We start from the raw sequence: 22,225 nt of genomic DNA on the forward strand, positions 1-22,225 counted from the left end.
CTTGAAAGAGTATCCAAACTGTCTCTCTCTCTCTCTTCTTCCTTCTTAGTGCTTAATCTACTCCAGCTTAACTTCCACACTAGTCATTCCAGCTGTTTTCTGCTAGGCCTCCTCCGAGCTTCAATATGTATTCTCTATTCCTTAACTTCTTATCTTCTCTGTAATAGTAAGCCACCAACTATATAGTGAGGGATCACTCATCTGTAGCCACTGTCCACACCAGTCTGAGCTTCTGTCCCATATATCCAACTACTTAAAGTGTCTCTAATTGAAGGCCTTGTAGACACCTCAGATTCATCATGTTCCCCAAGAAAAATTAATCTATATATCCCAATTCTACTGTGGCTCAGTAATTGTTCCATTTTTACTGAGTGGAACAGTAAGTGTCCACTCTTTGGGCCAAAAAATCACTTCATTTAGAAGACTGAGAGGTCCTCCCTCCTTGTTTTTTATCATCACCTCTCCCTCAATATTTAGTTAATCTACCATCTACATTTCAACTGCTTCTTGAGTATATCTCTGTCGTGATCACTAAACTTCCATCACCTTAGCCTAAATCCACTCCTGCCTGGGTTACTGAAGAGCCTCCTCATTAGTCTCCCTTCTTTTAATTTTTCAGCCTTTTAAACTCTTCTCTAAAGTACACCCAGAGTGATTTCTACCTAAACACAGATATATATCATCAAGCCCTTGGTCCCAGGCCCTTCCCCTGTAACCATGCCTCCATAATTCTTTCAGTGGCTTCCCCTTGCTTGGAAATGAAGCCAGACTCCTTACCATGGATTATTAGGCCCTCCTTCTCCATCTGTAGCTTTATGTCTCACATGGCATTCCTCACACTCTGCCCTTTACTTCCAGTTTCTTGATGTTCTTCTTGCCTCCAAAGCCTTTGTACAGCCCCTTCTCCCCCCCTATGTTTTCTCTCTCTCTGTTTTCTCTCTCTCCCTCCCTATGTTTCCCCTTCTCCTGGGCTGTGCCTTCTTGACATGACTCCCTCCTATTCTGCTTTCAGTTCTCATCTGAACTGCTCTCATCTACCTGCTAAGCATTCTCATTGCATGCTGAGATTGTGATTGTAAACACTCACCATTTTATCATTATCACTTTTTTGTCTTCTGTAAAGCGCCAAGGGTATCAGTTGTGCATGTCTCATTCACCACTATTCCTCATCTAATGGAGCCTGACACCATAGTCACTAAGTAGGTATTTGCTGAATTTATCAGTGACAGATCAAAAATTTCAAAAGATAATAGGCCAAATCTAACCACACTTAATATATATAAGACCCTTAATTTTGGTTTGAAGAAACCTCAGTCTCTTGGGAATAAGATGGTAGAGGTATCTCTCAACAGAGGTGTTGAAGTTCCAGAAGGATGGATAGAGCCGCTTTCTATAATGGGAACTCTGTATGGGCAAGGACCATGGCGGAAATTAAAGATCAAATATGGACATATCATATCAGAGACATAGCTTGAAAAACCAAAAGTTATTCTAAGTGCATTAGTAACATAAACAATGCTCACCAGTGGTTGTAGGAGGAGAAAATAGGATAGAAAAAACAAAGGTCTTCCAAGATAGCCTTCAAAGACAAGCCAAGGAGTTTACAGAAACTATTTTCTAGAGCTTCATGTAAAAGTCCACTTCAAAATGACTGAAGTTTTTTTGTAAGTGTTTAGGAGACTTTGGACTCCTTTTCTCCTCAGCTCCCATGATGTTTGATACATGGTTAGCACTCAGTAAATGTTTGTTTAATTAAATGTACATCATTGAGAAGAGCCAGCTGTCATTTCTGCAAGGCCTCATAGGGTAACATGCTCAAATGGAGTCACCACAATCCAGAAATAGATCCACAGCTTTTCAGGTCCAGAAACTCACTGTGTTTAGCGCACCTCAATATGGGTGTATTTTAGGAGCCTAGGGTCAACTAGCCACTGTGTTCTGTTCCTATCAAAAAATGCTACTTGAAAAACAAAATTATGATTCAACATTTTCTTGGCAAACATGGACTCAGATTAGAGAGAATTAACTGAATGTTTTTAGTGACTGGTGTTTTCCAGCTCAAATAGTCTGATTCAGGTGCCTTTACTATAGTGTTCTGTGCCTAGTGAACAGACCAGAATGCTCATGTCAGCTGCTAGGATACCTTCTTTCCCTGGCCGAGCGATGAACATACCGAGAAATGCTTAATTGAGGGATGTTGAGGCATTTATTCTATAAAGGTCCAATTTTAAAGAGGAACATACAGGCAGAGGAGAGGAAAGAGGCCCTTACCCACCAATCAACCACAACTTTCTTTCCAGCTAGGCTTCTAATGCCTTTTTCTTTAGTTTATGAAGTTTATACAGTTATCTACTCTGACATTCATGTTTATCAGGTCATATTCTCTAGAGACCATGTATCTTGACCATTTTGTTTAAATTTGGATGTCTCTAAAATTCCCACTGCTACTTTATACTGTATTGCTTAGGATGTATTGGCCAGTCTAACTCATTCCATATTGGCTCAACATAATTTCATTCTCTTTAAAAAAGTTTATTTATTTATTTTGAGAGAGAGAGAGAGAGAGAGAGAGAGAGAGAGAAAGCATGAGCAGGGGAAGGGCAGAGAGAGACCACAGAGCAAGAATCCCAAGCAGGCTCTGCACCACCAGCGTGGAGCTTGATGCGGGGCTTGAACCCACGAACTGTGAGATCATGACCTGAGCTGAAGTTAGACGTTTAACTAACTTAGCCACCAATATAATTTCATTCTTAAAGGATAAGTTTCTCCGTAACTTTTCAAGATATCACTGTGTACTGACCATAGACAAAATGTGAAGACAACCTGGGAGTTTTAGTTGGCATTAATCCTTTAAAAAATAAAAGGTGATCTTTGCATTAACCTAAATTCAAGGTTTAGAGTACAGGAGCTGTCAAAGTAGAATTTTCAAAAATTGAAAACATATAGAATGAGCACATGTCAAACATTTACTTAACTGAGTAATAAGGGAGCCAGCAGGATAATAAAGTTGATTTCTAAAAGATTATAGAAGTGGGGATGATATAATCCATCAGAAAAGAATACCGAAATAAGTTTGGTATGTTAAGTACAAAACTGGCTAGTACCTATAGGGTAATAAGACCATAACCTTTGTGGTGGTTGTTTTTTCTACTAGACGGAAATTATTTCTAAATCTACTGGACAACACTTTATAAGTTAGCATGTAATTTCTGAGCCCTAATCAGTAGTAAACAAAAACCAAACAAAGGTATGTCTCTCTAGGTAATTGAATAATCCTTGGATTGGCCTGTGAGACAATGCACCAGGATGACATTTCCAAGTTTTGGTCAATTTTCATTAAGCGAATGCTGTGGACTCTTATATTTACCTGAATGAGATTATGTCTAAGAAGCCTCAAAACCCTACCCTCTGGGGAACACTGTTGTGGTGGAGGTGTGGCTAAGGACTTTTAGCCTGAAGAAACTTAGTGTGGGGACCCCAATGCTCCCTTCAGTATTATTCTTAAAATACAAGTTTGAGGAAGTAGTTGAAGAGTGCAGAGATTTTATTTATATCACTCCAAAGCAGCAGTTCAAAGTTCATCACAAGGCAGGAGGGGTGAGATGTGCCTTAAGTTGCTCCAAGAGGAAGACAGGGAGACAGGGGAGGTGGTGTGGGATCGGGAGGTGGTGTGGGATCAATTATAAGAAAGAGCTTCCCTGCTATGAAAAAGCTTCATCCAGGTCAATGTGTGTCTTCAGAACAAGAACATTGCCTCTCTGTGGGTTCTCTGGCAAAAGCACAGCCATCATGACCTCACCTCACTGGTGAGCCAGTGAGGGAGACCGAGGGGGTCACACTTCAGATGAGGACTGGACCAGGGTAGGTCTAAGATCCCTTGCAAAACTGAGTTTCTGTCATTCTGTAAACATTGAGTTATTTATTGCCCTTTAATTAAAAAATAAAAAGCACCTTTTCCAAGACTTAACGTTCAATATCCTGGAGACAGAAACCTACCATGTCAGTTTTTGTTTCTGTGCAATCACAATAGTTGTTGCAGTAAAACCTTTTGATAACGTTTTCTATGTTTAAAAAATGATAATTCACTTAAGTTTTGCCTTTTTAGCTAGTACTACAACTGAGAGCAAGGTGCATTTACAGTTGTTGTTTTTGTTGTTATTTGGGTTTTGTTTTGGTTTGTAATTTAATGTGACTAAATCTTAGTGTCTGAGATTTGACACTTTTTTTTTTCTTTTCCACTAAAGCCATTGAAATATATTCACCCAGTGAGTCACATCAGAGGTGTAAATGGATTTTCTGAAGGTTTTTTTTAAAGAGACAATCAAAGCCAGTCACTTTGTGACTTGACTTCTTCAGGTGTTGCAATCAGAAAGCTTAACACTCCCTCCCAATTGCAAGGATGCTAAAACTATGTCTTGACCTTGAATCTGCAAGCAGAGGGAGTAACATCTTTTGCTAGAAGTGCTCCTCCACCACCTCTTTGGTTTTATCCATTTGCATAGGATTTACTTGGAAAAGAGAAAAGAGACCATCAAATTGAGACTTCTGCATACCCAAGAGAAAATAACGTGTTTATTTGACTTTCCATCTTCCAATGATTGTTGCTGTTACGGTTTACATTTTCAGTTCACCCTTTTTACCATTGATATTTGTAAAAAACCTGACTTTGAAAAAATGTATCAACCGTGTCACACAAAGGCTTCTTTCTCAATTTGTTTCATGTCATCAAAAAGACATACTGAGTTTGAAGCTCCTCTCCGGTTTACTCTTAAAGTATAACCCTGAGGAAATAGGGTAAAACTGCAAAGGTTTTATTTACACCAGTCAGGCTCACAGGCTGTGGAGCCAGGGAGATGGAGATTGAATTCCTGGCACTGCCTCTTCATACTTCACTCAGTATCTCTGGGACTTAGTTTCCTTCCATAGTAGAGGGGGATAATAATGGTGCTTACCTCCCAGGCTTGTTGTGACGGTTCCAGAAGATAACATTCATGAAGTCCTCATTGATGTAGATCAGTGCTCTGTAAATGGTGGCTATTAGTAGTTTGATAATTATTATAGTGACTTCACTAAAACTTACGGTGCGCTTACTGGGATTAGCGGCATTGTGACTGATTCATTTCCTAATACAGTTGAAAAACAGATTTCAGCACTAACGATTCAGTCTTAGTTAATGAAATTGAACAACATTTTTGAGAAAGTAACAAGGAATCTTGAATCCAGAATTAGAAAATACATCCTGTTTGCTAGGAAATTTTTAATATTTTAGGAACAAACATCTTAAGTCTTTGGAAGAACTGCAAAGAAACTTTTGTGTGTTGGTAACTATACAGCTGACATATTAAGGCAGGAAAATCTGCAGATAATAGTGCACTGCCTTCCACAATAAAGTCATCTTTAAGAATTGCTTATCACCTTGAGACCAAGATCATACTGCAACTAATCACTCCATATATGTCCTAAACAGAACTCTGTGGAAAAACGTACTGGCTGCTGAAACCTATCACTGAGGACCAGTGGTGTAGTGGAATCAGTTCTGGATTTGGAATTGGGCAAAGCAGGCTCAAATCCAGGCTTTGCCTTTGGCTATTTATTTGCAGTGTGATTTCGGGCCATTTGCTTGACTTTTCTGAACCCCAGTCTCCTCATCTATGAAACGGGACTATTATGTACCCTACCTCCTTCAATAGGGAAGGGTCAGGTTTTAATTTTTTTTTTTTTTTATTAACATTTCTTATTTATTTTTGTGAGACAGAGAGACAGAACGTGAGCAGGGGAGGGGCAGAGAGAGAGAGGGAGATGCAGAATCTGAAGCAGGCTCCAGACTCTGAGCTTTCAGCACAGAGCACAATGCGGGGCTCTAACCCACAGACCGCCAGATCATGACCTGAGCTGAAGTCAGACGCTTAACCGACTGAGCCACCCAGGTGCACCGGGGAAGGTCAGATTTTAAAATGTGCTTGATAAGGGGCGCCTGGGTGGCCCAGTCAGTTAAGCGTCCGACTTCGGCTCAAGTCATGATCTCATGGCCTGTGGGTTCGTGCCCGCGTAGGGCTCTGCGCTGACAGCTCGGAGTTCGCAGCCTGGAGCCTGGTTTGGATTCTGCGTCTCCCTCTCTCTCTGCCCCTCCCCTGCTCACGCTCTGTCTCTCTCACTATCAAAAATAAAATAAACACTAAAAACATTTTTTTAATAAAAAATAAAAAAAATGTGTTGCGTGAAAGTGCTGAAAGCAAAATACTATTGATAGTCCTGTATTGTTACTCCTACTGTTACTATTCTGTGGGAAATTAAGCGGTCACCAGGAAGAACGTGGGTCCCCAAGTACTATACGACACCCTTGTGGCTCCACCTCCTCCATATGAGACAGTTGTCCTCAGAGAGGTGACAGTGCTCAGCCTTCCTCCTAGTTGAAAATTCTTATCCTGTCACAGATACCATACCTTGTTTCCTAGAAGTGTTATTACTGTTATTGGTGTTTCATAATTAATATTTTTATTTTCTTTTATCTGGATGTGAATGAATTGATACATAACAAAGGTAAAACTGGTTAGCTTATAAGCTAAGTCCAATTTATTCTCCATATGCTAAATTATTTACCACCTCATTGTACCTTTGCTTGACATTCTTCAGTAGTTTGCCATTGTTGATGGGATCAACTCTGAACTCCCTCTTCTGGCCACAAAGTCTTTGGTGACCTGGTCTCTGAAACGCCCACTTCATACTTTTCTTACCAACCTGCTCAACTTTTTACAGCTTTGCGAGTTCCCTTCCTTCTTTCTGGAATATCCTTATTTTCCTTTCTGCGAGATCAGTCCCCTCTAATTCTTCTAATTAATGGAACAGTGCTGCATGTAAGTGGACATTCAATAAATGTTTAAACGAATTGACTTAAAATCAAATGGCTCCCCCGTAGATGGAAACAGCCAGATACTTTCATTTCCACGTGGCCTAGTAAAGTCTGTAGTTCCTCCTAAAGTCTGAGTACATTCCATATCATTGAAGGACAGTAGCTCTTCAAAATTCCTTTGCTATTTTCCACACTTAGCTCTCCTAAACGTGCTGATGAGAGCCTGTTTCATAGACACCAATGGAGTTGATAAGCCCCAACACATATTTTAGCAAACAGATTAAAAATATGATACTTAAAATGTATTCCTTATTGCCAACTGCAAACGTTTGCTCAATAAAGAGGCATTTATTCTATTATTTAACAATAAAACAAGCTCATGGGTGAATCTTCACATGTGGTATATGACTAAGAAAGTCATAGTAGCAATATTCATATAAGGTAAGCCAGTCTCTCCTGGGCCACATCCAAAAGAATTTAGTTACTATAATGATGAAAGGATTTCATATAAATACCAAAAGGACTTTTTTTCCAGACGTAATGAAATGGTCCCAGACCTAGATCCTGGCCACAGTATAGTCTCTGTCTGTCTCTTTCTCACACACACACAATACACACAATACACACACACACACACACACACACACACACACACACACACACAAACAGGCTCTTTGGAATACTAAAGTTCCAAGTAGAATTCATTAATAAAAATATGAAATGCTTTTTCTTGTATAAATCATAATGAAGTGCTGAGAGATAAAGGAAGAACTAAGAGGTGCGAATAATCATCTGCTGCTCTAAAACTGAAACCTGTCATGTTAACTCCCAACTCAAACACCTAGTTTTAAAGATTTACCTTCAAGAAACCTAAAAGCTTGTATCCTGCCTCATTGACAACAGCCTCAAACTGTTTCCTGTCACTGCAGAAAACAAATCTTTTGCTCCTTTCTGCCTAGGGGAGGCAGAGGGACTGAGGTGGTCCTGTGTGGCTGAATTAGATGAAAGACTTGCCTTCCACCATGGAGACATGGAGTCTAATCAAGTGAAATGAGTTTTGAGATCCCAGCTCATTTCCTAGGGGAGATTGGTTCACATTACAAAATCACGACATCTCATTCATCACAACTGACGTGGTCTTTGCTCAGGAGAGGACCCCAACTGGGACTGAACCACCTGTCTTCTCTTGAAAGGGGGCACTTTATCCAAGTTAGAGTTGAAAGCCTTGGAGTGAGAAGGCTTGCCAGCTTCACCCGAGTGATCCATATATAACATGGAAGGCAACTTCAGTCTTAAAAGGGGCAGACGAGTTTAAGGAAGATTGGCGCTGGTACTTTTAGTGATGCCAAATATGAGTAATTATAATAGAGATGCTAAGGCATTGTGGTAGGGAGAGCCAAGACTGGGGCTCCCTCATCTTCATCACCTCAATTTTATTAAACGGAAGTGAGAAGGATCAACATTTCCATGCATCAGAGTTTAAAATGGCAAAGAAAGTGTCCTGCTTTCCAGGCTGATAAATGATCATCATCTCTTTCATTTCTTTCAGGGCATCGTTGTAACACCCCTGCTTCTGCTGCTTTTTGTGAGTATTTTGATGTTGTCTTTAATATCTTTTATTAAAAGCCACCTACAACCCATTAAGAGAGATCATTAGGAAAAAAAAATTGAAATTTGAACCCTTTTGCACCACTTTGCCTCACGTTTTGAACTGTTCCTCCAGTTGAACTGTACCAAATAATAACATGTAGACACAAAGAATCTCTGTATTCTCATGATCCACTGATTAGGCCTCTGACTCCTGGCTGAATCATTAATTATTACAAATTAATGACCTGTGATGCAGGGCACAAATATATATGTGCTCTTTATTTTTTTGCTGCTAAAACTAAAGTGATTGCTGGTGACCCAATGTTTGATAGAACCAGGGGACCAGAGGAAGCTTAGGTTCCATGGCTTGTAGCAACCGACTTCCTTACTTTGGGGAATACTGCCTCAGTTGTTTCATCTGTAGAATGGGAAACAGTGACACCTACCTCGTCTGTCTGCCAGGGATAATGAAATGTGCTCCAGAAATAAAAAAAGCTACTGATTAACTAAACAAAAATTGCTCTGAAAATAAGAAATGCTAATTAACTGTCATTTCTTTTGGCACTATGCATATGAGAAATTAGATGAAAGATTATAATAGAAATTAATGTTATCTCATGCTGAGAAAAGCATATGTAATCATGAATGATACCTACAATATTTTATGAACTGTGCATTTTTCATACACACATTTCCCAAATATAAATCACTCCACTCATCACTGAAATGGAGTTGGGGATCATTTCTGGGAGTGAAATGTAGCTGTTTGACTAGCACTATTTGTCAGTGAATTAAAACTATGGGGAAAATTTATTTAATTATAGTGTAATTACCCAAGTTGGAATTCAATTAGAGTAATAGTGTGAGGGACTTCATTTCTTACAAGCTGTGCAGGAAGTGGAGAGGAAGAGATGCCCTACTAAACAGTTGGATACTGCATCTTTCATGAAAGACATTACCTTCAAGTAATAAACCTCGCTTCCCCCATCCCTTCTGAAATGCTAGCTCCATGCTGACAAGGTTAAAAAGAGTCAAATCATCAGATCACTTCCCTCAGCATAACAAACCTCATTAATTTGGATTTCATCAGTTCAGAATTTGCAGTGAGTCACATTAATATCGAAATGAATATTGCTTTGCATTCATTCGGAAGAGAAAACTGGGCGTGTGCCTACCTGCTCACTAGATGTGAGGAATTAGGATCACCCCTCAGTGTTCTTCTAAGACCTTGGATCACGATTTGGGAGGAGCAGCCGTCAACAGGCACAGGATGCAGGCCAGCCTGAGACCACCACCTGCAGTGAGGTCGGAGGACAAGTAGAAAGCTGAGCATCTAATCCAATGCACAGTAAATGGCTTTGTAGTCTAGGTTTTCTCCATTGCAGAAGAGTAGCATCCCGTACTCATGTGATGCTTGTAAGACGAGCTGGGAAGAAGTCACAGCCACAACTGTGGGGCCGAGACCGAGGATAGCACTTTTGGGTATCTCGGGGTCTGGAATCTCTGGGACCTTGTTTCGGCTCATGACTACAGAACCAGATGAGTGTTTTTCTCCTTCTTCTGCCCATTTCCAGCCATAATGAGAAATGTTCTCAGCTCGTTAACATTATGACATCACACTGTTGCAAGCTTTCCCCTACTCTTAGACCCACAGGCTTGTGAGCTTTGGTTAGTTCAACATTTTAAAATGATAGAGCTACAAGAATAGTTAAAGAGACTCCAAGACCCTCAACTTCAAAGTTTAATTCTTCCCTTCTGAGCTAGCTAACTAAGCTGTCCCAACAGGTTCTGTGACATCATCATACAACATCAATAGACACGTCTATGTTATATGACCTTAAATCACATGAACAGTATATAACATTTTTTGTCTGTGTAGGTGGTCATGCATTTTACAAACCAAGGTCATTGCTTAAACACTTGAATTGCCAGGCTTCATTTACCAAGTAGGACAAAAACCTGAGCAACTTAAATTGGAACACATTCCATAAAAGATGTAGTGTTTTTTATTAGCACCCCTGGTATGGGCTGAATCATGTCCTCCCATGATGGGAGGTTGAAGTTCTAACCCCTAGGACCTCAGAACGTGACTTTATTTGAAAATAGGGTCATTGCAGATATAATTATTTGAGATGAGGTCACACTGGCACAGGGTGGACCCTTAATCCAATATTGGTGTCTTTACAAGAAGCAGAGTCCAACAGAGGGAGAACACCACGTCATGATGAGACAGAGGTTAGAGTGATGCACATACAAGCCAACGAACAGCAAGGACTGCTGGCAGATGTCACAGCTGGAAGAGACAAGAGGGATTCTCCCCTGTAGATTTCAGAGGGAGCATGCTCTTGCTTCCAGAACTGTGAAACAATAAATCTCCGTTGTTTTAAGCCATCCAGTTTGTGATATTTTGTTAGAGAAGCTGAGGAAACAAATACAGCCCTTGCAAAGTGAATTGTGTCACCTTTTTACTGATGAAATCTCAGTTCTCTGTATTCTTGAGCTCTTAGAATGTTCCACCTCACCATCTTGCTCCAACTGAAACCTGTCCTCTGACTCATGTTTCTGCTGCAGGTGCCTTTCATATCACTGAGCCTTGAAATGGGGTAAGGTGTCTTTCTTGCACCTCATTACCAATTCCAGATCATTTCCCATGCCTTCTCCACAAAATATTCTCATTCCTTTGAAGGTTAGGCCAATATGCCTATACTGCCTGCTACCACTCCTTGCTATAATTATCAGTAGAACCCCAGGTCACTCTCTAGGAGTCCAAAAAAATATTAGTACCTTCCCTTGTCTTCTTTTTAATAGTACACTTGGATTAATTCCTGGTGCTTTTCTTTTCTTTTTTTTTTTTTTAATTTTTTTTTTTTAACGTTTTTATTTATTTTTGAGACAGGGAGAGACAGAGCATGAACAGGGGAGGGTCAGAGAGAGGGAGACACAGAATCTGAAACAGGCTCCAGGCTCTGAGCTGTCAGCACAGAGCCCGACGTGGGGCTCGAACTCACGGATCGCAAGATCATGACCTGAGCTGAAGTCGGCCGCTCAACCAACTGAACCACCCAGGCGCCCCTCCTGGTGCTTTTCAATATTCACATAATTGATCCCTCCTAATACTCTGGCCTCTAAATTCTTGACCTCTTCTCCAGTAAGATTGCCTTCCACTTCATCTCAGCCAATCACCCCTATAGTCACACCCTTGACTTTGTTACTGCCAGTAATGGCATCCTTCCATACTCCTATTTTCAAATGTTTTCTCTTACCAATAGCTCCTGTCTTTGTGACCTACTCCCCAAATTAAAATCTTTTCAGACCTGCTAGAATGGCCAGTTTATTTACCTTATCGCCTTAGCAAAGCCTCTAACATACTCTCCCCTCACTCCCATCCCCTCACACCCCATCTTACCTAGCCTAGATCTCCTGGTCTGTCATTATGATTACTTTTTTGTGTATACCATCGACAACCTTGCTCATCTTTTACTGCTTTATATTTGCATGGCAAAGTGCCAGGCCTGCTAATACCCAACCCTATACCTTTTCTGCATATGTACCTGAACATGCCTGGAACACACGCTACCATGCTGACTGGTCTCATTTGAAATTCATGACCACTAACTGTGAGCCTGGTGATCATACTTACCTTCCCCTAATTAATCCTCATTCCCACTCTCTAGAGAGTCATTTCATACCTTCTCCTTGCTTCTCAAATCTCCAGTGCCTCTTCTCCTTTTTCATCTCAACTGATGCAGAAAAGAAACTAGCTGATGAGGAAATTAGAAGCAATCAGAAATTTTACAAGATCCCACCAACCTGCATCTACATTCTTTGTCTTTTCTCCTATTTCTGCAGATAAACTGTCTTTGCCCTCATCTAAGGCCAGTCGCTCCTGTTGTGTTATCTCTTATTGGCTACTTAACAATACAACTCAAAACAATTTCCTTCTTTGTCCTTTATTACCAAATTTTCTATCACTGGATCGTTTCTGTTAACATATAAGTATTCTGTAATATTACATATCTTAAAAATTAAATCTCATCTTATCATGCCTACATTCCATTTCTGTCCTTTGTTTTATAGAAAAATTACTCAAAGTTATTTAAACTTATTCATCACTGATTCAGTAATAAGTATTGAATTCTTCCTATATGCAAGGTGCTTTCCTGGGTACCAAAGATATAGCAATGAGCAAAAAGATACATCTTTGCTGTTGTGGAGGTTATATACTAGTGGAAAGAAACTACCAACAAATAAGTGAAAATACAATATATGAGTGATACATACTAAAGAGAAAAATAAAAGGAAGGAGAGGAAGAGAGAAGGAGGAAGTGCCAGAATGGGTTGGGGGAATTGCTGTTTTCAATAGGGAGGTCACGGTGGGACTTACTAAGAAAATGATATTTGAGGAAAGGCCTAGAGTGTTCCAGGTGGAGGGAACAACAAGTGGAAAAGTCCTGAGAGCATATATGGTGTCCTAAGGAACAGCAAGTGGGCCAGTGTGGCTGGAATGCAGTGAGCAAGGAGGAGAATAGATAGAGATGAAGTCAGAGCCATGACAGGGGCCAAATGATGTAGGTCCTTGAAGTCCTTTGTTAAGGAGTTTTAATTTTAATTTGAGAGAGATACAAAACCATTGAAAACGTTCTGATCACAAGAGTAGCATGTTCTGACATACCTTTTCAAAGGATGATTCTGGATGCTGGATTGAGAATAGATCGTCAGGAGATAAAGGTGGAGACAGGAAGACCAATTAGAAAGCTAGTACAATATCATGGCAAGAGACAGTTTAGCTTGGACCAAGGTGGTTGAGTAAATGGTGGAAAGTAGTTGGAAGTAGATCTTGAAAGACCTGAAAGATTGAATGAAGGTTATGAGGACACAGAAGAGTCAAGGATAACTAAGTCCATGCAATTGGAGGGGTGGAGTTACTGTAGAGAAGAAAGAGAAGGCTGTAGGGCTGGGCAAGTTGAAGGAACTCATAAAGAGCTCAGTCTTGCACATGTTTGGATTAAGATGCCGTTGAGACATCAAAGTAGAGAAATCAAGTAAGCAGTTGACTATATGGGTCTGGGATTCAGGGCAGAAGTCTGGATAAGAGATACACTTTTGGGAGAAGTCAACATAGAGATGGATTTGAAGTTAGACAGAATGAGATTACCAAGAGAGGATAGAGAAGGTATTAGTGGGCTGAGTTCTGAGGCATTCTAATAATAAGTCAGCAAAGACCACCAAGGATATCCAGTTTGCTTAGGAAGAACACCAAGAGATTTTTGTGTCCTAGAAGCTAGTAGAGAATGTGTTTCAAAAAGGGAGAGAGTGGTCAACTACTTCAAATGGTGGTAATAGTTTAGAGAATGTGTTTCAAAAAAGGAGAGAGTGGTCAACTACTTCAAATGGTGGTAATAGTTCAGATACAATGAAGTCTGAGAATCAGCCATTGGTTTTAGCAAGATGGAGGTCACTGGGGACCCTAACAAGAGCTATTTCAGCAGAAATGTGGAGGTAAATGCCTAATTAAAGTCAGTTCAAGAATGAATGAAAAAGAGTTAAAGGCAGTGATAATCACCAACTCTTTTGAGGAATTCTGCTATAAAGGATGCAGAAAATGGGGCAGCAACAAAGTTAATGTAGGATCTGTTTCTAAGTTGGCAAAATTATTAGGATATTTGCATTGATATTAATTCAGCTAGAGAAGAAACAATTCAGACAGAAAAAAGAAGGGTGAATTTGTGGACACATGTCCTTGAATAGGAGAAAGAGGGTGAACTCTAGTGCACAAAGGGAGAGTGTGGCCCCCTAAGCACAGATAGTTTATCCATAGTAGTAGGAGGGAAGCCATGGTATAAGGGCAAATACGCAAGTAAATTGGTTCCTGTAACTATAGGAGCTTGTATACATTTTCTTATTATTGTTTATATTTTCCCAGTGAAATGGCAAGTGAAGCTAGGGGTAGAGGACCAAAAAAAAGCAAACAAGTATTGGAGATTTGGTGAAAGAGGCCAAGATTTGAAATAGTTATGTGGGAGATTGAATGGAATGGGCACACATAATGGGATGCTCTAGCTGCACCAAGAACCATCCTGAGTCTTTACACTTGGCTTTAACTCAGCCTGGATTTTCCCCTCAGATCTCCACATGGCTCTCTCCTTCACTTTCATCTCTGGTCTCTAATAAAATGTCATTTTAGGAGACAGCCCTTTCCTAACTACTTCATATGGAACAATATACCCTCTCTCCGCCAATACCTCCCCACCTACCATACTTAATTGTTCCATTTAGCATTTATGATCACATGATATTTTAATCATTTGTCAGTTTGTTTATTATCTGTTTTCCCCAACTAGAACATGAGCATCACAGAGGAGCAGGGACTTTATCTGTTTTGATCACTACTGTAACCCCAATGCCCAAAATAGTGCCTGTCTATGGAAGCCACTCAAAAATATTTTTTGATGGGTGCCTGGGTGGTTCAGTGGTTAAACCTCCGACTCTTGATTTCAGCTTAGGTCAAGATCTCATGGTTAAGATCTCATAGTCAAGAAATCAAGCTCCCTGGCAGGCTGTCTCTCCCTCTCTCTCTCTGCCTGTCTCCCCCTCCCCCTAACTTTCTATCTCTCTCAAAAAATAAAAATGAATTTTTAAAAAATTTTTAAAAATATTTTTGAATGGATGGTTGGTAAAGGAAGGCTGTTTCTGTACTCACAACACATTACCAGTTTATCATAAATGATATTATAAAGAATACAAATGAAAAGTCAGATGCAGAGGTACATAGAGCAAGGTCTAGAAGGGTCCCAAATGCAGGATCTTCTGTCCCTATAGAGTTTGGGGTATACTAACCCCCTACATGTGGATACATTCACCAATGCAGGAACTCTCTGAACCCTCTGTGCCAGGAACTGGGGACAAAAAAAGCAAATATTATAGTAAAAGCTGTTCCCATCACTGCTATGACTCAGGAAGTTACAAGGTTTTAGAAGCTCTATGCCAGGAGGAAGACCGAACTTATATTTCTTTTTCTTTCTTTTTTTTTTTTTATTTTTTAAACATTAATTCATTTTTGAGAGAGAGAGAGCACACAAGGGAGGGGCAGAGAGAGGGGGAGACACAGAATATGAAGCAGGCTCCAGGCTCTGAGTTGTCAGCACAGAGCCCAACACGGGGCTTGAACTCATGGACCACGAGATCATGACCTGAGCCGAAGTTGAATGCTTAACCAACTGAGCTACCCAGGCGCCCCCCCTGAACTTATATTTCTTATTGTATCACATCTCAGTTGGACAGATGGATGAATGCATCTGTCCCAAGAGTTGGGTTAGGGCTACCTTTAAGACTGGTATTTCCTTCCCTGTTACATGCTCCACCTTTAGGCACACATTCCTTTGTTATAAAGCCATTTTGAAGGGACTGGCTTCATTTTCCCTCACAGTCTGTGTGTGGAAAGGTAGCATGGTATGTATGGTGAGAAGGCATAAAATTTTGGTTTGGTTTGCAGCCAGTTTGTTGTGTAGCAGTGGATTCTCCCTAATCCTTCTCAGCCTCAGTTTTTTTCCTCTGTAAAATGAGGATTATGAAGATTATGATAAGCTGAAATGAGTTAATTTATGTGAAAGTGTGCTGTAAGCTATAAAGAACCATGCAAGTGCTAATTATTTACATGTGACGCTTTAGAAAGGAAAATAGAAAATAATTCCAGGAAGGATGTCAAGGTTCTGCAGAAGCACTTATCTGAGATGTAGCAACAATCCAACTTGCCCAGACCTTAATGGTGGGCAGTCTTAAAACTTAAACCTTTAAGATTCTGTAGTCGTTTATAGTCTATAATTTTATAATCTTACATGTAAATAAATCCAGTGTTTACCGTGGCTGACAGTGAGAGCAATAAAACTTTCCCTGAAATATTACCATTTGTTTGCTTCTAAGATTCGAAGTGTTTTGATATATACTACCTCAATTCTCTTGATAATATACCTCTGATATTGGCAGGGGCAGAAATTATTGTCTTTATGTTATCAGTTGTTATGTACCAGTCCCTGGGGTTCCTATTGTAAGGACAAATTAAGCCTTGCCCAGCTTTCAAAACTGCACTTATACTTGTATTACTTGGAGCATTCCATCTTAATTTTCCTTACAAAACAATGTTACAAGTAGTTAAGCATCCGCTGGATTTTAAGTTCTCCTAGGCTAGGAACAAGGCATGCCTTATTCATTACCTTGCCCCCAGTGCCAAATATTCAATAAATATTTCTTGGAAGGAGCAAAATAGAAAGGTGGGTGAGTAATGAATGATTAGATCAGTTCAGATGGTAAATGGATGGTTAGAAGGTGAGGGTCTCAGCCTGATGCATAAAGTCTTACCTTGTATTTGCTCCAAAAAAGAATTTATAGTTTTTTTTTTTTTTGTTATTTTTTTTTAACGTTTATTTATTATTGAGAGACAGAGAGACATAGCATGAGCACGGGAGGGGCAGAGAGAGGGGGAGACACAGAACCCAAAGCAGGCTCCAGACTCCGAGCTGTCAGCACAGAGCCTGACATGGGGCTTGAACCCATGGACTGTGAGATCATGACCTGAGCCGAAGTCAGATGCTTACCTGACTGAGCCACCCAGGCGCTCCTATAGTGTTTTGTTTTTTTTTTTTTTTTTTCAGTAGTATTAAGCAAAACATCCATGGTTGTATTCAGTGTGTGAATGCCTGCTGTGCACTGTGAATATTACAAAGCTCAATCTGATATGGATCTTTCTCTCAAAGAATTTATGTGTTCATAGAGGAAATAGAATACATTCATAGATAATTAAAATCCAAGCCCGAAATTGTAAGTATCACAAGTATCAAAATATTTCAAAGGAGATTACTAAAATAGAAAACATTTCATTTAATAGAAGAAGTGAGAAGCGGGGGTTACAATGAATTTTGTTCTGGATGAAAACTTTTAATTTGAGGAAAAAGAGAAGGATGGAAACTCAAAGGATCTCCTGCTTACTTCATATTTTCTCATATGCATGGTGCTGATTCTCTGTTGTGTCTAACGTCACTTAAAAACTTGCATGTCTTTCCTTTCCTTGATATGGTTATTTACCAGCCATTATTATAGTCTTTGTTCAGCAGCAAATAATAGAGAATACTGAAGGAGAGAGAATTTTAAGCCTGGAACTGTAGTGTGGTAGTTAAGACGAAAAGAGACTGTAGGGCTGAGTTCAGCATTTAGGTGGTAAGATCAGGCAGCCAGTTTGAAGCCCACATGTACCATACTGGGACAGCCCACCAGGTGACGTGAAGCCCCTGCTTCTATGGACTTGTGTTCCCCTCCAGCCTCCTTAGCTGCTGCCCCACATCTGCTTCCCAACTACATCTTGTTTATTCTGAGGAGTGAAAGGAAACAATGTTTAAACTTCTTTGTTACTCCCTGTTAAAGTTAAGACAAAGGTCAGGGATAACTGTATTCACACCATAGAACAGCTCTGTCTAATTTACTGCGGTTGTGATCTAAGGACACCATATATTGGAGACCATATTCACGGTCTCAAACTCCATAATTCTGTAGAACACCAATTTATTTAAATAAGTTTATGCTTGGCAGGGGAAGGTCAGTAACACTTTAGGCTTGTGCGGTTAAAACAGCAGACCAAGGCCTCACTTCCACCATAGCCATAAAGGTCATTGAACATCTAGGTCTCTGGAAACATTTGGAGTCCAAACTTTGACCACTTCTGAAAGTCATGTCCTCAGAGTTATAGATCAGACCATCTTCATATGTGGGGATGGTCAATTCAATACTTTAGGATGTTTGATAAACATTCGTCTACACCCTTACCCATTCGATAGCATGTAAGCAACCCCTTAAGTAAGTGAAACGCCACCAGTGCTGCTGTTATCTCAACTGAGTTGATATGACTTGATTTCTTGGGGATCCAGCCTCTGTTCAAGCAAATATTTATAAGGCATTATGATAGTTAGACATATGCATACATGCACCCACACACACATAAACAGATGTACACTCACATGCATGCACACCACGTTCTGTTTCTGAGCTCCCTATACATCCCATTGATGTGACTGTCTTCTGTTACTTCCCATGTCAGTGGTTCTTAAATCCAATAGCCTTTAATTCCCACAGCACTGTATAAGAAACCTTGTTTTTCCAGGAGGAGAGGGGGAAACGGGAGGAGAGGTAGAATAATTTTTTTTAAGTTTCTTTATTTATTTTAAGAGAGAGAGAGAGAGAGAGAGCAAGCAGGGGAGGGGCAGAGAGAAAGGGAGAAAGAGAATCCCAAGCAGGCACTGTCAGTGCAGAGCCCGATGCGGGGCTCGAACCCACAAACCGTAAGATCGTAACCTGAGTCATAACCAAGAGCCAGCCACTTAACCAACTGAGCCACCCAAGTACCCCGAGGTAGAATAATTTTTAACAAGTATTTATAATACGTACTTCATAAAGAATCCCACGGCTACCTTTCAATGTATTATCCTCACTTTATATGAGAAAACTTAGGTTCAAAGAGGTTTTGCAATTGACTTGAGACTCTCTACAAGTAGTAAAGAACATCAGGTGCTTTCAGCCAGGCGCTGTGCCCCCTTGCACGTGCCTTTCCAAGTTGTGCTCACAAAGCATGCCTCCTAGGAGACACCTCTTATTTTAAGACCTGTTATCACCATCGATGATTATCTCTGGAACATGTGTATCTTAGGTAACATAGGAAAGACAAAAAAGAATAAGGCATAGTTATTGCGTTGAAGGAACTTAAAGCTTATTTGGGTAAACAAGAATAAATTAGAACATGGGAGAGATTTAGAGGAAAACTCTAACTGCTAACGTACCTGGTTCAGACTACATGGTGCAAGAGTTCGTGTACGAGGCGGGCCCAGCATGGGAGAGACAGATTGAGTGGCAACTTTCAAAGCTACAGTCCTCATTAGTTGCCCTTGTAATTGGCCATCTGTGATAGAAAATTATTCCACTTTTAATCCCATCAATATAAACAGAAACAGTGAATACAGCCATTAGTGTCATGTACAATAGTCTGATTACATTTTGTAATATGTTCCCAAAGATGGGTTGTGTATTTGACGGTCACACACGTGTGATGCGTAAAGTGACAAAACGTGAAGCACTTAAAGAGCAACTGTCCATTTGATTGCCCCAGTCGTTCACGTTGAGCCAGTCTTCCTACCTTGTGCCCAAGTGTTCCGAAAGCAGCTGAAGACAAATCTCCTCCTGAACCTGAGAGTAGCTCATCTTTGGGCTGTGTGTGGAAATCCCTCAGAAGTCGTTCTCACACAGAGAGGATTTTGTAAAGCAAAATCATCTGTGGGATCTCTTGTAAATGCTCATGCCAGCACTTCCCTCTCCCCTCTGATCTCGCTGAACCATAATGGGTCGGGGGAGTGCCTGGCAAGCTATTTCCAAATGCTCTAGAGGTGACACTAATAAACCTCTCTCCCTTTCCAGGATCAGTGACCCAGAGAGGCCACTGCCACTGCTGGTCTGGGACTTCTCAGACTTAACTGAAGCCAGGCAGGGACACCGGATGACCGCAGCACTGCCTTAGCCAGGCTTTCCCCTTGCCCCTTGGTTCCCTCTCCAACAGCAGCTGCCGCTGCTTGTGCTCCCCGAGCAGGTGGGGTCTGGCCAGAGTGAAAGGGAACAGCTCCCTTAGGCCACTCCTGCCTTTTGGTCCCCCGGCTTAGGGCACTCTTCTGGGGGAACTTAGATGTTTACTCCACTTGAGGGACTATTTAGCAACAATGGGCTCTTTGGTTCCCTAACCAAATAGACTGACAAGACCAAATTCTGTGGCCAAATTAGGAGCAAAGTTTGTTCCCAGATGCCTCTGAGTATCTCTCCCTCCAGCCTTCCATGTCCTGATAGCTCATTTCCCCACAGCCAATTTGCAGTTCCTTTAGGCACGTTTCACTGAACATCCTGTGTGGTTTGAGTAACCAGAATTTACAATTGTACACAGTTTCCGTCAGTGATTGGAAGGTAATCTTTTCATCTTATGTTTTAAATTAGCATATAATAAAAAGATATGTTTTACATAATTTATCTTTAAAAAATTGTTAAAAGCCTATTTTGTTCGTTACTTCTCAAAGAAAAATACCATGCATCTAGATATAAAAAGGCTCATTTCCTCTACTAAGTATGTACTTTCCAGACAGTAACCCAATTTTAGTTTTATGCATGCAGCTGAATCACAATTAACAATCATATTTTAATTTTGATAAAAATCATGGCCATTTTTACGTTGAGCCCATCAGCTGGTATAATTTAAGTCCTTGATTTTGTGTAAGTCATCAATGTAGTTTGCAGGTTTCTCTGTGAGAGAAGGGGCAGCAGTTGAATGAAAGAAAGGCTAAACTATAGTTTCTGGGGAAAGATGGAAATCTCAAAGGATTTGGGGGACTGGGGCCTGGGGACACTCTCCCTTCTTCTGTTTGGATGTTTGTCTTTGTGATGGGAAGGACACCGGTATTTATGAGGGTGTCTGTGTAGAGGCACAAGAAAGGAGAGCCACTAGTAAGTGACCCCCTTGCCCCCTCCCCAGGATTGGGTTCTGCGGGCCATGGCGGAGGGTGGAAATTGGGCAGGAAGTGAACAAACACCGCTCCCTATCCGAAGTGGCTTTGTCCCGCTTTTCTCACAGAAGAGATTTACCCTTCACCGTTCTACAGTATAAACTGTAAATATCTGTTCTTATATTTTCCCTGAATGCAGTGCTAATGAAAGCAAAGACCAATCATCAGGGGTGAATTATTTAATACAATAATGTTTTAATAGCCGAGAAGAGACACAAATAGTAGAGACGCCAGTGGCTAATGGATTTCCCTGGTAGGAGATAAAAGGCTGATTACACAGCAGAGCAAGTGAAGACCTGGTGCATTAATGACAATTTACAGGTCAGCTCACTTACAGAAGTGACTGAAAACACACCATCTGTTTTCTAACTGTAGGTTGATAACTCTGATTTTACAGACGCTCAGCGTCTCCATCAAGAATTGTTACTCATTTGTCTCTCTGAGCCTTGTTTGGCCCCACAATATTTTACTGGCTGAACCCCCAGATTCTTTCCAAATCAGTTTCTAAATTGAATGGATTGATAACTGTCAACCCTGGTTCCATTCAGCCTTTCTCTGCCAGGTTATATAATAAAGCCCTAATGCCCTAAGACAGCCATTGTATATATTGGATTAACTCTTTCTGATGCATTTACTCAGATACTATTTAGGTACCATCCTTGAGAGAGTTGAGAAAATAGTCACTCAAATAATCTCCTGTGTTCTGTAGTTCAGATCTGGAACCCCAGATGAGAAAGACTGTATCATCAATTACTGCTTCCCAAGTTTCTCCCACCTCTCTTTTTGTTTCTCCTTCTCCCTCTTCTTGCTTCTGCCTGCCTTCCAGTTCCCCATCTCCATGTAGGCACCACACACACACACACACATACACACACACACCCTCCCTGTCTTTCTCTCACAAGGGCAAAAAAGGGGGATCCCAGGTTTGGCTTCTACCCCTGCCCCCTTCCCCATTTCACTGCTCTGTATCTTCTGTAATAAATATGCAGCAGAGTGCAAGAATGACGTGTGAGGGCTGTGGAGTGACACTTCCAGGTTTAGGTCATGGCTCTGGCACTCTCTAGCTAGTGACCTTGTCTAAGTCCAACTGTTCTGTGCCACTGTTGGCTTATATGAAAATGGCGGTACTAGTAAGACCTGCCTGAAGGAGATGCTGTGAGAATTAAATTATTTGGCATACATTAAGCATTTAGAGCAGTGTCTGGCA

General features: G+C 40.7%; 1 protein-coding gene across 5 annotated transcripts in view; it reads left to right on the forward strand.

Annotated features, from left to right (window-relative positions):
* Positions 1-22,225, forward strand: part of SLC10A7 (solute carrier family 10 member 7) — a 250,490-nt gene that overhangs the window by 171,794 nt on the left and 56,471 nt on the right. For all 5 annotated transcript variants that reach the window (XM_019420816.2, XM_019420803.2, XM_053901214.1 and 2 more), the window contains one exon: positions 8,400-8,435. In XM_019420816.2, coding sequence (XP_019276361.1) covers positions 8,400-8,435 — 36 coding nt within the window. The remainder of the gene's footprint in view (positions 1-8,399; positions 8,436-22,225) is intronic.

Source organism: Panthera pardus, unplaced genomic scaffold (genome assembly GCF_024362965.1).
Source record: "Panthera pardus isolate Hobbes unplaced genomic scaffold, ASM2436296v1 HiC_scaffold_13, whole genome shotgun sequence".
Lineage (NCBI taxonomy): Eukaryota > Metazoa > Chordata > Mammalia > Carnivora > Felidae > Panthera > Panthera pardus.